Here is a 13,709-nt window from a genome sequence, read left to right as displayed (position 1 = left end):
ATTTTCTGCCTTTTTTGTTTTAAAAGTAGACCTGTGTCTGTCTTTTTACAGGAGGAACCATTTTTGCTTCTGATGTAAGGTCAGAGTTTCAAAGTGCCAGTGTTCTGAGAAATTTTCCTGTCTTTCCCCTTACTAAAGGCTACCTTTGTGCAATGTGGTGCATAGCTCTGCATCCCTCTATTTTGAAAAGAATGTATTAGGATGAATTTTGAATTATTTGTGTTCATAGGAACAAAACCGGCTTACACAAATTCCTGTGGTAAAGGCTGTAAAAACCATCCAAACAGATTGATATCACCTTGTTAAATGAGTAAGGGTTTAACATGGTTCATATTAGCTTGTCAAGCCACAGTGGCTGTGTTTACATGAAAAACTGATGTTCTCTTGCCTTGCGTCCACATGTGTATTTGGCTTACATAAAACCTGAGCTTACTCGGCCTCCTGGAGCATTTAGCAGGAGCACCAGACCAGACTTGTAGCATTCCACATCGTTTGTGAACTTAAGATAAAACTAATTTGAAGATCTGAGCAAGAATGCCCCTTAATCGTGCTGCATACACATGGAAATCAGTGTCAGAAGCCAGATGTATGAAAGAAAAACATTTTCCTCCTCTAACTTTCTGTCTCCCTCGGGCATTCTTATCAATGACCCAAATGCTCAACTTCATATCCAGAAGTTTTCCAGCATGTTGCTCTCATTTCACTTCTGAATTTTTTCTACAAGTTTTCTTACCCTTTCAGTATGTACTTCTTGTTCTTCATGTAAGCTAATTAAATGTGATGCTGATGATGCAGAGGACAGGATGTTTCACACAAAATGTTTCTCCAGATAGATGAGATTCACAATTGAGGATTACTGTCTGGCCTAAGGAGAAAGGAAAAAAAATTATTATGTGGGAGAAGTTTATAACACAGCACTATTTTAGCACAGAGGCAAAAAATAGCATGCTTACAAAATGACTATGTCACTGGAAGTGTTAGGCATTAAGCAATATCAGGAAAAGATTAACAATAAGAGATAATTACTGTAATTTGACAAGTAGATTAGGGAACATAAATAAAATAAGGAACAATATGAGCAAGCGCAATCACAAAACATAAAAGCCTGCAAGTTATAGGAAATGACTGTTGTTCTTCAGAAAAAGGAGAGAACAGTAGACAAGGAAGGCAATAGAGTCATGAGGGTTTTTGAGACTCATTTTCCTGCTTTGTGATAAAGACAGTGCTGGTTAGCTGGGTTTATTACAGGGACTGGAAAATTACCTGCCATGTGAACAGTCATAATATAGTAAACTGGATGTTATTGAATGCATGGTGGAAGAATGATAAGAAATTACGGGTACATGGGGCATATGTTTGTAAACATAACTGCTACCATCTTAAAGCATGTTATCCACTTCATTGATGGATAATAGATTTACATGGATTTGTGAAAATATTCTGTTCAATGAAATTGTTTGGGAGATCTTCCTTGCTAAATTAGAGTGGATTATAAAAGAGCAGATCAGTATCTTAAATGCTGTCAAGCACTGTGTAACATATCACCCAGGCTTCAGTGCAGAGAGGGATTTTCAGTGATCCTCACAGTAATAAATCCTGGATTGTTACATTAATTTATTGAGTGTTACTGTTTCAGAGGAGAATACTGCTCACAGTATACCAGCACTTCAGCCTTCTTTTTGTTTTTTATGCAAAAGTTTGTAAGTTCTAGTTCCTGTCTTCGTGCTAAGCCATTTTTAGTTCCTTTGAGACAGCTCTTCAAGTCATTATGTTTTCCCCTTGAAGCAGAAGAGCCAATGCCCAGTATTGTTTTAGTTGCTAATTAGAAGGTCCTCAATATATTCACAGTTAAGGTGGTTATAAATATATCTACTAAACAGATAATGCCAATAAAAGTACCTTTCTGAAGAATAGGAATTTGAAAAGTAAATTTCAGATAACTGAGTCAGCTTTCCTCCTTCACAGTATGTGTGAAAGAGAAATGGGGATAGTGCTTAATTTAAAATAAATTCTTCATTTTATATTGGCATCTCAAATCGGTGCAAGATAGAAAAGTTTTGCAATTCAGTTACAATTTACTTTTTCTCCAGCCAAAATCTTGTTTTGCCTTAGTTTTGACAATTCTCCAGCCTCTTCCATATTTCTTTTCTTCCTGGGATCCATGCAGAAGAAAATTGAAGTAGGTTAGGCTATGTGGTCTTTCTCTTGGCATCTTAATTAATTTCTTTAGTCTTCAATTACAGGTGAATAAAAACTGGAAATAAAAACAAAACAGGACTGAACACTGCTCTCTTTATTTACTTATCTGCCCCTGCTGCTTATCTTATCTGCTTTTTCTGTTCAGTGATATTTGCTGCTGCTCTGTTTGTCTGGATTTCTTTCCTACAACTTTTCCTGGTTGTTCGGGGGGGTTATTCGCTGTTATTTCCTTATTGCATTGAATTCTCTGTAAAAATCTTTGACTCACTTCTCACTCAGGTTTGTCTTAATTTGCTACCAAGAGTCCTTTAAGAAACAAGCAAAATGCTTTGGAAATATATAGTTCTCCATTGTAAGTGTTCAAGGTTTAATTCTCCTTGCTGCAATGCATGCTCTTCCTACCCTCTCACTTCCTCTCTCTGCATTGTAGTGTGAAAAACTGTTCTGTGAAAGTTCTTTAGGACAGGAACCATGCCCTTCTCTTTAAACTGTGAGGCATCTAGCAACTGATTCAGGTCTTCTTATATCTGTTTCCCTTAAATATTGTCAGTAGTTAGAATTAGTATTAGTAAGCAGTACCTTTGACAGGGGGGGCACACCAAAGCTACTTTTCTGATATCATAAGAAGTGTCTCTAAATTCAGTTCTGTCATTTGTTATGGATTCTCATTATTATTTCCCTCAATTGACTTGAGTATAGTACATTTGCAATGTACCTTGCTATTGGTGGTTTTTGCAGAAAAACTAAGTGGGGCATCAGTTTGTTAAGTTGCAACACAAAAGCAAGATTTGTCAGAATTTTTAAGCCTTTTAAGAGAGAATCACACTCCTTTTATAGCCTGTGGAACTTATCATATTTTCATTTTGAACCCGTTCGTAGTGTATTATGAAAACTAATTCTGTATTAATACTTTGAATCAGTTTGAAATATATTACTTATATACTTTTCACTTTCATTTTATGTTGTCAGAATGAATAAGTGACCAACATTTTTGTGGAGTGATACTGTTGACACCAGTTAGGTTAACCTGTATTTTAAGTTGCTGTACACATTGAAGCGTCGCTGATCATTTGTTTTGCACTATCTTGGACTTTTCCTCAAGTTTGTATCTTGAGGTGTTATGGAGGTCCCAGAGGGCAATCAGTTGTGCTGGGCTGCCTGCCTGCCCAGGCCATCTGCTGTAAGCTCCGGATCGGTTTATAAAAGTGGGCCCCCTCACCCAGAGGATAAAGCAACGTTATGACTGTTGTAGGCAGAGAGCTCATACCTTGTGGTGCCACTGTGTAACATCCATGTCCCGTCAGCTGGGTAATAAATGTTATCCTCTCGTGGTTTTGTTTCTTTAGAGAATGCAAGATCTGAGGATGGTGGAGAGTTCTCTTTTCCAGCTCTGACAGCCCAGGTTTTCACTCACTCAACATGTCAGTAGAAATCTGTCAGTTCCCTTTATGCAGAACCTTTCTGCATGTGAAGACGATGGAAAAATCGCCTCAGTTCTGATTTATCCAATACAGAGGAAATTTTCAGACTTTTATGCTGTCAAGTAGCAGTAAGAAAAACTTTATACTGCAAGAGTATCTGTTCTTTTTTCCTCCAGCTCTGAGAATTGTCAGGGAAGGGATGAAAAAAAACATATTCTAATTTAATTATACGGCTAACAATCTATTAATCTCATGCTTCTTGTTTTTTTTCTTCAAGGAGGAGTAGAATCCTGGGGACAGAACTCCTATCCCCCCACGTCTTTCAATATTGAATCATTGTAGCTGTGTTTTCATGTAAATCTGATGGATTAAAGTCTGCTGGAACCTAGAATCTGTATAGTTAATGTAAATATTTCCTTCATATAACCACTTCACCTAAAATAGGTAATACGTTACAGACATCTGCTTCTTTCTTATAATTTTACCCGCAGCAGAATACAGAAGTTGGAATAACCCAAACAAAGTATTTATTAGCACTTATAGATTACTTCATCCCACAGCTTTTATACTATTCAGTGAATGTTATTAAACTTCATTGTACTTAGTATAAGCATCTGGACATTATAGGTGGGCAAGCAGAGAAGCAGACTGGTTGCAATAACATGCTGCAATAAAGCCCAGTAAGTCTGACTTGCAGTTTTCTGCACTTTCTGTGAAACTAAAATACTTTCTGGTTTTACTATTTACTCTTTAGAGTGATTATTTCATATTTTTTTCCAGTCACTAGTCAGGAGGAGCTCAGAGGTATTTACTCTGAACCTCTAGTAAGTCAAGGAAAAAAAGATGGTATTATCCTTTCAGCTCTAATGGCCAGATGCTAAGTGTAAGTTTGACCAGGATTCTTTCTCAAAAAAAGTAGATTTGGCATAGTTTTCCCTCTAGGTCTATTTGTGATTGTATTTTTTTTTCCTGTACATTTAACAATGTAGATACTCAGATTGCATCTGTTAACTGAAAACATACACTTCTTTTTTACTAGTGTTGAAGTACGACTAATTCTAAGTAAAAATTGTTTCTTTAAAATTAGAATGGAAACTTTTTATGGAGACACTTTCCTTTGTGATAGATTTGAGTGGACAAGCAATATGTTAATTACATTTGGGTTAAATGGAGTATTATGAGAAAGGGAAGAAAATACTGTCACAAACCTAGACTGACTGATTTTTCAGTACAAGAGTAATGTTCTGTTATTTTACTGTTAAGCTTTTTATTGCTGATCGAAGCAGTATCCCAAGGCTTCTGCCAAGCACCGGGTTGTCTGTGTGATAGGAGGGATTTGGTTACAGTCGAGCAAGTCTGAAAAATGGTAAACTGACAGCAAATCTGGGATCATGGTTGGTAAGGCAGCTTTTGTGGTCACGTGCTTTTATTTGATGTGGTTCCTTGTGTCTCCTGTGCCAAATGGTGTAATGTACTAAAATGATGAAACTGCAAAAGAAAAAAAAGTCAAGTATTTAACTTCAGCAACAAGGGAGAAAGAGAACGGGAAAAGAGATCAAAGTCCTTAACATGCCTCTCAAAATAGAAAAAAAGAGCAAAAAGAAGGGAATTTCTTTCCACATGCTTGAGGCTACTTTTGCCTATAGCCATCATGAGTAATAAACCCTTCAAAAATGCTTATGTAGGTCTGCAGTGTGCTTTAGTTTTAAAATACACCAGGTATAACAGAGAGTTAAAAAGGGTATATCTTGGTTAAAGAAAGAACTATAGTCTCTGAAGTCTACTTTCCATTAATAGTACATAAATTTGAACATGTTTTAACATTGACCACACAAGAGAAAAGCTCTTAGTTACTTTAAGTTGGTATAAAAGGTCTTTCCATGCAGAGGCAAGGTTTTTATTTGTTTGCATTTTCAAAGCTAGGCGAATCTCCAACTGTATCATTCACGATCATTGACATTGTCATTTCCCTATTTTATGTGCGTTGTGCAGAAAGAATTTATTGGATTAGAAATTGATTGTTGAGTACAATCAATATTATGCACCACTTTCTTTTGGTATAAAGCTCTGTAATGCTATGTTCACGCTGTGCTCAGTGTTGGACCTCCTTGCCCAAATACACATTTTTTACTCTTCCTTCCTTGGAGAAAAAAAATGACTATTCTTGGGTAAGGTACCTCCTTTTAACAGCATGAAACTTTTCTGTAAATGTTCTTTTCTTTCTGATACTTGTTTCACAGAGAAACGTACACAATTTTTGGAGGTGAGAAAAGGGAACAGATAAAGGGGAGGGGGTGAGGCGCAAAACATAATCTGTATTACGTGTGCACAGGTGCTTAACCTGTGTTAGCACATAACTTTATAAACTGTGATGTAGATAGTCTAAAATAATACTCATTTTTCAGACTCAGCTCAAAAGTTTCCCAGCAATCCAGAGAAACCTGCATTTTTTTCTGCTCAGAGAAAGAGGGAAGCAAAACAAACTGCAGGGAAGAGGTGGTGTGAATGAAAGGAGTTTAGGGAAATTAGACAGGCCCAAGTTAGTATGGGGAGAGTTGTAGGGAAGGAGGTAGAGATGGAAGTAAGAGCATCTCTCTACATACCTGTAAGTCTGCCTTGCTAAAGCACCCTGTCATCTGAGAAACACCCTTTTTCTCTAATGAAGGGATGGTTTTCAGGAAGAGGAAATAACTGGTTTACACGTAAATACTCAAGAACAAAAGCAGTCACTTCTGTAAACGTGTGAATTAATGCTATGCCTTTTTTTTTAAAGGATCATTTCTTGAGAGACATTTTAGTGTAATTATAAGCTATCAAGAAATGGGAAAGAATTTTGCAATTTTGTATGTGGGCCTGAATAAATAGATCCATTGAGAGACAGACAGAGCAAGTCACTTGGAATGCACCAGTCAACAGCAGAAATGTAAACATACTCCAGCTACGCTCTCTGCACTTGTATTTCAGCGTGTTGCAGAACAAAACTTCTATTAATGCAGGCTGACTGCTGTACTTGTTGAATTCAGTAGTGAGTCTCTCACAAAATCCAGCTAGTTCACAGATCGTGGATGAGAACCACACTGTGTCTGCCACTCTGGAAATTCAGGAGGACAGAAACGTGCTGCAGAGGAGACTGCTCTGTCTTAGAATGAAGTGTGTGAAGTTGGTTTGCAGAGCTGACTAGGTTTGGAGCAAGCCAATAAAATGCTGAGGCAAACAAATCTTTCTCTGCATTCCAGTGTGTTTGAACAACCTTATCTCATAGACAGGTACATCTACCATATATTAGTCTTCATCTGGTACTAGTCCTAATGAAATAACATCCACTAAGACTGTTGCTTTCTGAATTGTCATAATTATAGAAGCCACTCTCAGACTGTTAGAACCTTAGCCTTTAAAAAGTAGTGGGTTACTAGAAAAAACTGTAAAAATCAAACACAATTCAGTTGGTTGTATTGAAACTAGTCTTACTCTGACTGTAGAGGAGCAATATTAATTGTCTGTATTTAAAAACAAAATAACTTCCTTATCATATCTCTTGGTGTTTTTTGTTTAATTTTTTTTTTGTCGTGACAAAAGGAATGTGGGGCTTTTTTGTGAGGGGAGTTTAACAGTGATACCAAGAAGGAAAGCTTAATTTCAAACAGAGTGGTGTTAGATCTGTGCTCCAAGAGGCCTAACTATGTAGAAAGCAGGTCTGATGTGCAGCAATCTTTAGCTTGTGCTGGTGAAATATCTTGACAAACAGAATGTCCTTGACTATGAAAAGCTTCTTATGGCATTTTGTTCTCCACTTTTTCTTTTGATTGGACTGTGAGGTACCTCAAAAAGTAGCATGAGATACTGAGCTGCATGCTGGAATTCTCTTGCCTTTTACAGGTCCTTCTTTGATATTGTGTAATCACTTTTTTCTTCAGCTGCAGATTTATTATAAGTCAAATGAATTATTACACCCTCTTGTGCAATCTCTTGATTGGGAGGTACTGACATGACAGAGACATTATAGTACAGCATAGTAAAGCCAAACTCTGAACAATAGTTTCCTTATATGTTTAAAAATAAAAGGTAAATATCAGTTTAATAAGACAGATGAACCTTAATTGCTAACTGTTTATAGAAAGTTTTGAGATGGTCAGAGGCCAGGTCCTGTGCAAATGCAGTATTTTATTAAAATATTTAATAACCAGATTCTCTGATGCAATTGAGGGAACAAAGATGCCTGTCCACTCTTAATTTTCCCTTACCCATAATAATTTCCATAGAATATAAATTACATATTGTACAGCTTTATTCTGTTTTCAGAAGATAATTATAGTAGAAATTCCAGCCTTCTTTCTGTGGAGGGACCTTTTTCTCAGAAACCACACCTTGTAGCAGTCTGTTTTTCATTTGAGAAGGGCTGAATTTCCATTAATGTCCACAAGTTTTTATGGGTTGGTGCCTTTCAAGAGATGGATACAGGTAAAATGTATGTTTCCCTTACTCACAAGTCATCATAATTCAGTCTGGAAGATGTATGTATTGGAAGCTGATGATATAGGAGTGGAAGCTTTTTTTTATGTGAGTAATATGTTAGAGATTACTCTTAATTTCATGCCTGCTATTGTAACAGAGAGAAGCCTGAAATTCCTGTTGTAGTCATCTGAGCATCTCCAGTGGTATCTCTGTGCTGAGAGGGAACTTGGACTTGGTGTCAAATGAGGCAAGGCAGGATGCAAAATGGACAGTAGCAGTTGCTCTGTCTATGAGATTGGAGGCTATGAGATTTATGTAACCATTTAAGGAGTTTAATAAAAGGCAGGGTCTCAAAGTAAGGTTCACAAACCACTTTTGACATACCAGGAGGGACAAGTAGCAAAACATTCTCCAATATTAGAGACTGATGGACCCCATATATATTTTCAGTTTCCTAAGAGCAAATTACTGTTTCAGAAATGTTCCAACTTTTTAATAGTCACACTCCACTGTTTTTAAACATCCACAAGTTGCAAAATTATATTCCTGTCTGAGTAATTTTAGTAAGAGGGTAGCAGCAAGGAAACTGAATTCAGTTAAAAAAAAATCCTGTTCAAGTCTTACTTCTACTGGAAGTTTGTTTGTTTTTTTATGTAGCTGTGGTGTACTCAAAGCTTTTTTTTTCATCATTGCATATGCAAAATCCAGACCTGCAGAACTGTTCCATGTGGTGAACAGTCTGCTAAACCCAGACTGTTTTGCCTGAGTAGCAGATTTCCATATACCTCATTATGAGTTTGGGATTTTTTTGATTTATGTAGACTCTGTTCCTTCAAAGGGATGTATGACTGTAGACCTTCATATGTACCAAAGTGATTTCTTATCAAGTACTAAGGAAAATACAAGGGCAGGTCCAGTTGGAGAATATGAGCATTTTTTTTTTTGCAGAGAACTTTCTTTCTAGCCAGTTTAATTTATCATGGAAACACCATGTAAACAGAAGGCCACAAAGTTACTTAGCTTTTGAAGTTTTTAATTGTGGCCAATGAGGTTTTGGATGGTTAGTGAATCATGTAATCCACAGTGTGTAATGCAAATTCATATCCTTTTTGATTGGTAAGGGACTATAAGAAAGATTTAGGTCAGTACTGCTAAAAGACAGTAGCACAGACTTTATCTCATTAAATACAGCCTGATTTAAATAAGTGTTAGATCTTTCCATACCAAAGAAGCAATTATCCTTGGTAATAGCAGGTGTGCTTGAGTCTTCCATCCTGTGATAAAGGCACTACTAAATACATCTCTAAGGTTATCTTATTTCTGTGGATTCCTACCACTCAGATTTCCAGTCTGTGCATGGACAGAGTTAATATCCTTGGTTTTATTATTTCCTTCTGGGGATGAACAAAATCATAGAATCAGGGAATATAATTATGAAACAATGTAGACTGGAGAGAGCATCTGGAGGTTATCTGGCCAAGCCACTCCTCAGAGCAGGGCCAGCTTAGATCTGTGTGCTCATGGCAGTCATTCAGCTGAGCTTTGTGGACCACTGAGCACCACTTCAGAGGAGCCACTGGCTCCATAGTCTCTTGGATTTTCTGTTAGATAATTGAAGGCATCAGTACACCTTCAATAACAATATGCCTTAAACTCCCCTCCTTAACAGCCCCACCTCACCAGTGTTCTCTGAAGACTGGACAAACCCATTTCTTTCAGCATCCTCCCTTACATTATCATGTACCTCATAAACTTTCTGACCCACTGCCCTCTTAATCTAGTAGGTTAACATCTGTGTTGTGTTGGAAGGTCCAAAACTGGAGTAGATGATATCATCAATGTTTGCATCTGGCCATCTATAACTCCTCAGTCCAAATTATTTTGATTATACTTAGCTGTATTGACTGAAGGTGGTTTTTGGAATAATTAAGACTTCAAGTCTCACACAACTAACAAGATACCTGAACTACAGTATTCCACATCTTACTGATGAGGACTAAGGAACAGAACTGTTCACAATGAAAAAGCTGTTTCCTGAAAAAATGCTTTGCATTAAGTGATACTCCTAAGTGGTTTTTTTAGAGTGGGTCATGTTATAACCTGGTTTTGTAGATGGTATCACTCAATATTTCTTCTTATCACCACAGCATAAAATACACTTCCTCATGGCCCACTGACTTTAGGCATAGGGAAAGAGGACTGTGCAGAAATCATTTTCAGATCTCAGGGACCGTATGTATAATGTACTGTTAAATTAACTTCTGTTTCTAGTGCACTTGGAGGATCATCCGCCCTTCACATCCCAGCCTTTCCTGGTGGAGGTTGTCTTATTGACTATGTACCCCAAGTTTGCCAGCTGCTAACAAACAAGGTAAGTTAGTAAAGACAACTCAGTTTTCCTTTTCATTATGGTCTGTATTGCATTTCCATAGAAATCGTTATTTTTCTGCCAGTTAGTCCAGGCAAGGCATACTTAAGCTGAACTACACAGGGAATATCTTTTTGATAAGAGCTGAGCACCTAAGCAGGACATTGAATATAACAACTCTTTTAGGTAAACAAGTGACGCTGGGGTCAGATCCTGGAGCGTTTTTTTCCTTCATGTGACATGTTCCGATTTAGGGTAAAATATTACTGTAATGTATAACACTGCATTGTAGCATACTATTTTGTTAGTAAATACAAATGTGTAGTTTGCATTTTATTTTGCCATTTGGGAGTTCTCATACCTAGTCATCACTAAGTTTTGAATACTTTCAATGATTTTTATTCTCATACGTTTCATCCAAATGAACCGAATCAGCAGTCTGTTTGGATGTAATAGCTATTTAGGGTTGCTGAAAAGGTTGTGTTCCTGTTAGCTTACTGTTTAAACAAAAAAGAACAATTATAGTATTTTGAAAGTTTCTCCATTATTTAAGAGTACTTTTCAAAAGAAAACTTAGGGGTCAACATCTAGAAATTTACCTATTACAAACTTCACATTTGTTTATTATTTTTACTTTCAATTGTCTAAATGAAGAAAATAATTTTATCTTCTAGAAAAAGTTCTTCAAAATGTGCTTCCATAATTATATTGACTCTATCCTTAGAGTTGTTTTTGTTGTGGTTTTCTGTTAAAATTACTCTCTGTTTTTAAAATCTGCAAGCATACAGGACTGTTTTTATCCTTTCTTAAACGAAGTCATTTGAACAAACTTATCGTGCGTTTTCCTTTTCCCAAAATAACATTTCAGATCCTACACAGAGCCTTCAAAATAATTGTAGTTTTTTATAAAATGAATATATTTCAATGTGTAAATAGAATTCAGCTTTAAGGTATACAAGATAGCTCTCAGCAATGAATGTATCAAGGCCTTTTCAGTAATTTTAGGAAAGCATTTACCAGCCAAGAAATTCTGGTATTGCCATAGCCAAGAAAATACTCTTCCTGTTCCTTTCAGTGAGGAGAAAAAAAGGTTTCTAAAATACAGCTTTTAGTTCTGGAAAGTAAAGGAATTTACGTAGAGTATCATATATATGGAACCACACCATAAGTACTTCAAGTCTCCAGTTCTAAAGCAGATGCTCTTGCAGCCTCACAACACATGCATTGTTTCTGTTATGGGTCAAGCCGTGTTCATACTGCTCTCCTAAGTAATGCCATTCAAATCAATAAGAAAACATAGATGGTGCAAGGAGAATTTTGCCTTAAGTCTTCCAAATTTAGCATTGTTGGATTTTGTCTGTGCCAGGATGGAAGCCTTTCAAAACCCAGAATGCCTCAGAAGTTGATGCTCGCAGTTGAGTAGGTGGATCCCTGAGTCAGCATGAAACCAGTGACAGAGCTTAGTGTTCAGAAGATTTTGTTGGAGATGCAGTCTTCACAGAACACCCAAGATCAGTTATGAAAAATACTTATTTTTGTCTTTTCTTTTATAACCAGAATGTTATTTCGACACTTAACCTACTGACAGTTCAGGTAACTGTGACTTGTCTGTCACAGCTTTCTACTCAAACCTCAGTAAGGCAAGGCTGAGCATTTCTTTCCTTCACTTTTTATCTTGTGCAGTTAAACAGTGCTTCAGTCTATTGTGAAAAACTTAAGTTTCACTCAAACGTGAGTGAAGAGATTTCTCTGCAAGATGTTCTGTGTGCAAGATCCAGGGCTTGTTTTAAAGGCATTTTAGGATTCTTTAAGGAAATCACACAAGGTAAATGTAGGTTTCAGAACTACTGCCATGTCAAACATAAATCTTCCTTTACAAGAACTATATGACAAACTGGGATTTAGCTTTTTTTATCTTTTTATAGCTCTGGATTTATTTTCTTCTTTCTTTTTTCAGGTACAGTATGTTATTCAGGGATACCATAAGAGAAGAGAGTACATTGCAGCTTTCCTGAGTCACTTTGGAACGTAAGTTTTACTGCTCTGCATTATTTTCTGTAGCATGGGGGAAAGTAGTTTTCTGCACATGGTTTGTGGTTGTGTGACTGCTGTCCACTGGATGAAATGAAATCTAGTCATTTTTCACAGAATGATGTGTATAGGTTGTCTCTCTGTAGCAGTACTGTAATGAAGGTCAGCATTATTTCACTTCTGTGCCAGTTGCCCATCTGATTTTACTAGAAAATAGCTGATGATGGGAAAAGGCCAGTAAGGATTTTCTCCTTGTGCAGAAGAAATGTGCTCATTTCTGAATAAATTACTTGAGAGGTCTTACAGTAATAGGCAGTGACTGAGGTGGGAGAATGGGGAAGCGGGTCTAAGCCTTGCAGGAGCCAGAAGCCACTGCTTGGCATAAAAACAGGTCTGGGAGACCAGCTGCTCCCACCACCAAGCAGTATTTTGTCTCTCAAGAGAAGAGGCTGTTGGGCCACGTTAGATTCCTGCAGATCAAGCAGTGGCCATGGCCAGGCATGATGACACATTAGCTTCACAAATCAATTAACCAGGGCTACCCTGGGTCAGCACTTTGGTTTCCCACCTAAATTCTGACTAGAGTGAAAGTCCAAGCCTTTACCTAGTTGTGATGAATGGTTTCTGCTTCCAAGGAGTGATGCCAAATGACATGGATATTCGGGAGCCCTTCAAATCTCATGTCTCTCAAGCGAGCTTAGGAAAACAGGTGGCTTCTAGCATGGACCCCGATTTAATACAATGATAATTAGATAACGATGACTTGAACTGGATATACAAGTAGACAGTCAATGCAAGCTCAGTCTTTGTCAAGACAAGGTATTTCCTTTTCTTCTGAGAAAACTACAGTATAGCAATGGCCAGGTGCACCTATGATTTTATTATATCTACAATGTAGTTCATGAGTTCTGATACTGCTTGAGTTTTTTAGAGAATACCAACTTCTGATAATTGAAACTTGTAATCCATCTGTTGAACAAGTCTTCTATATCGAATTTTTTGTATGCTCTCATGTTTTGTTTTTATATATGCTCTTTTCAATTTTCAAATTTAAACTCTACTCAGCCTGCATATTTTCAGTTTTACCCTCTCACTTACTACAGAGTTAATAAGTTACCTTAATCTGAGTAAGATACAGGGAATTTTTGTGTCCGCAGTTTTACCAGTTTAGGACTGCAGATGCATTAGCTGATCTCCTTTCATTCTGAAGTGCGTTTATGTAAACTGAACATGGCCTT

General features: G+C 37.1%; 1 protein-coding gene across 2 annotated transcripts in view; it reads left to right on the top strand.

Moving 5' to 3' along the window:
- The window catches only part of BABAM2 (BRISC and BRCA1 A complex member 2), a 167,989-nt gene that overhangs the window by 115,347 nt on the left and 38,933 nt on the right, over nt 1-13,709 (top strand). For both annotated transcript variants that reach the window (XM_029965056.1, XM_029965057.1), the window contains exons 7-8: nt 10,344-10,443; nt 12,398-12,468. In XM_029965056.1, coding sequence (XP_029820916.1) covers nt 10,344-10,443; nt 12,398-12,468 — 171 coding nt within the window. The remainder of the gene's footprint in view (nt 1-10,343; nt 10,444-12,397; nt 12,469-13,709) is intronic.

Source organism: Manacus vitellinus, unplaced genomic scaffold (genome assembly GCF_001715985.3).
Source record: "Manacus vitellinus isolate BGI_N305 unplaced genomic scaffold, ASM171598v3 scaffold_8_pilon, whole genome shotgun sequence".
Lineage (NCBI taxonomy): Eukaryota > Metazoa > Chordata > Aves > Passeriformes > Pipridae > Manacus > Manacus vitellinus.
Note: the sequence above shows the minus strand (reverse complement) of the source record. Positions and strands in the feature narration are given on the sequence as shown.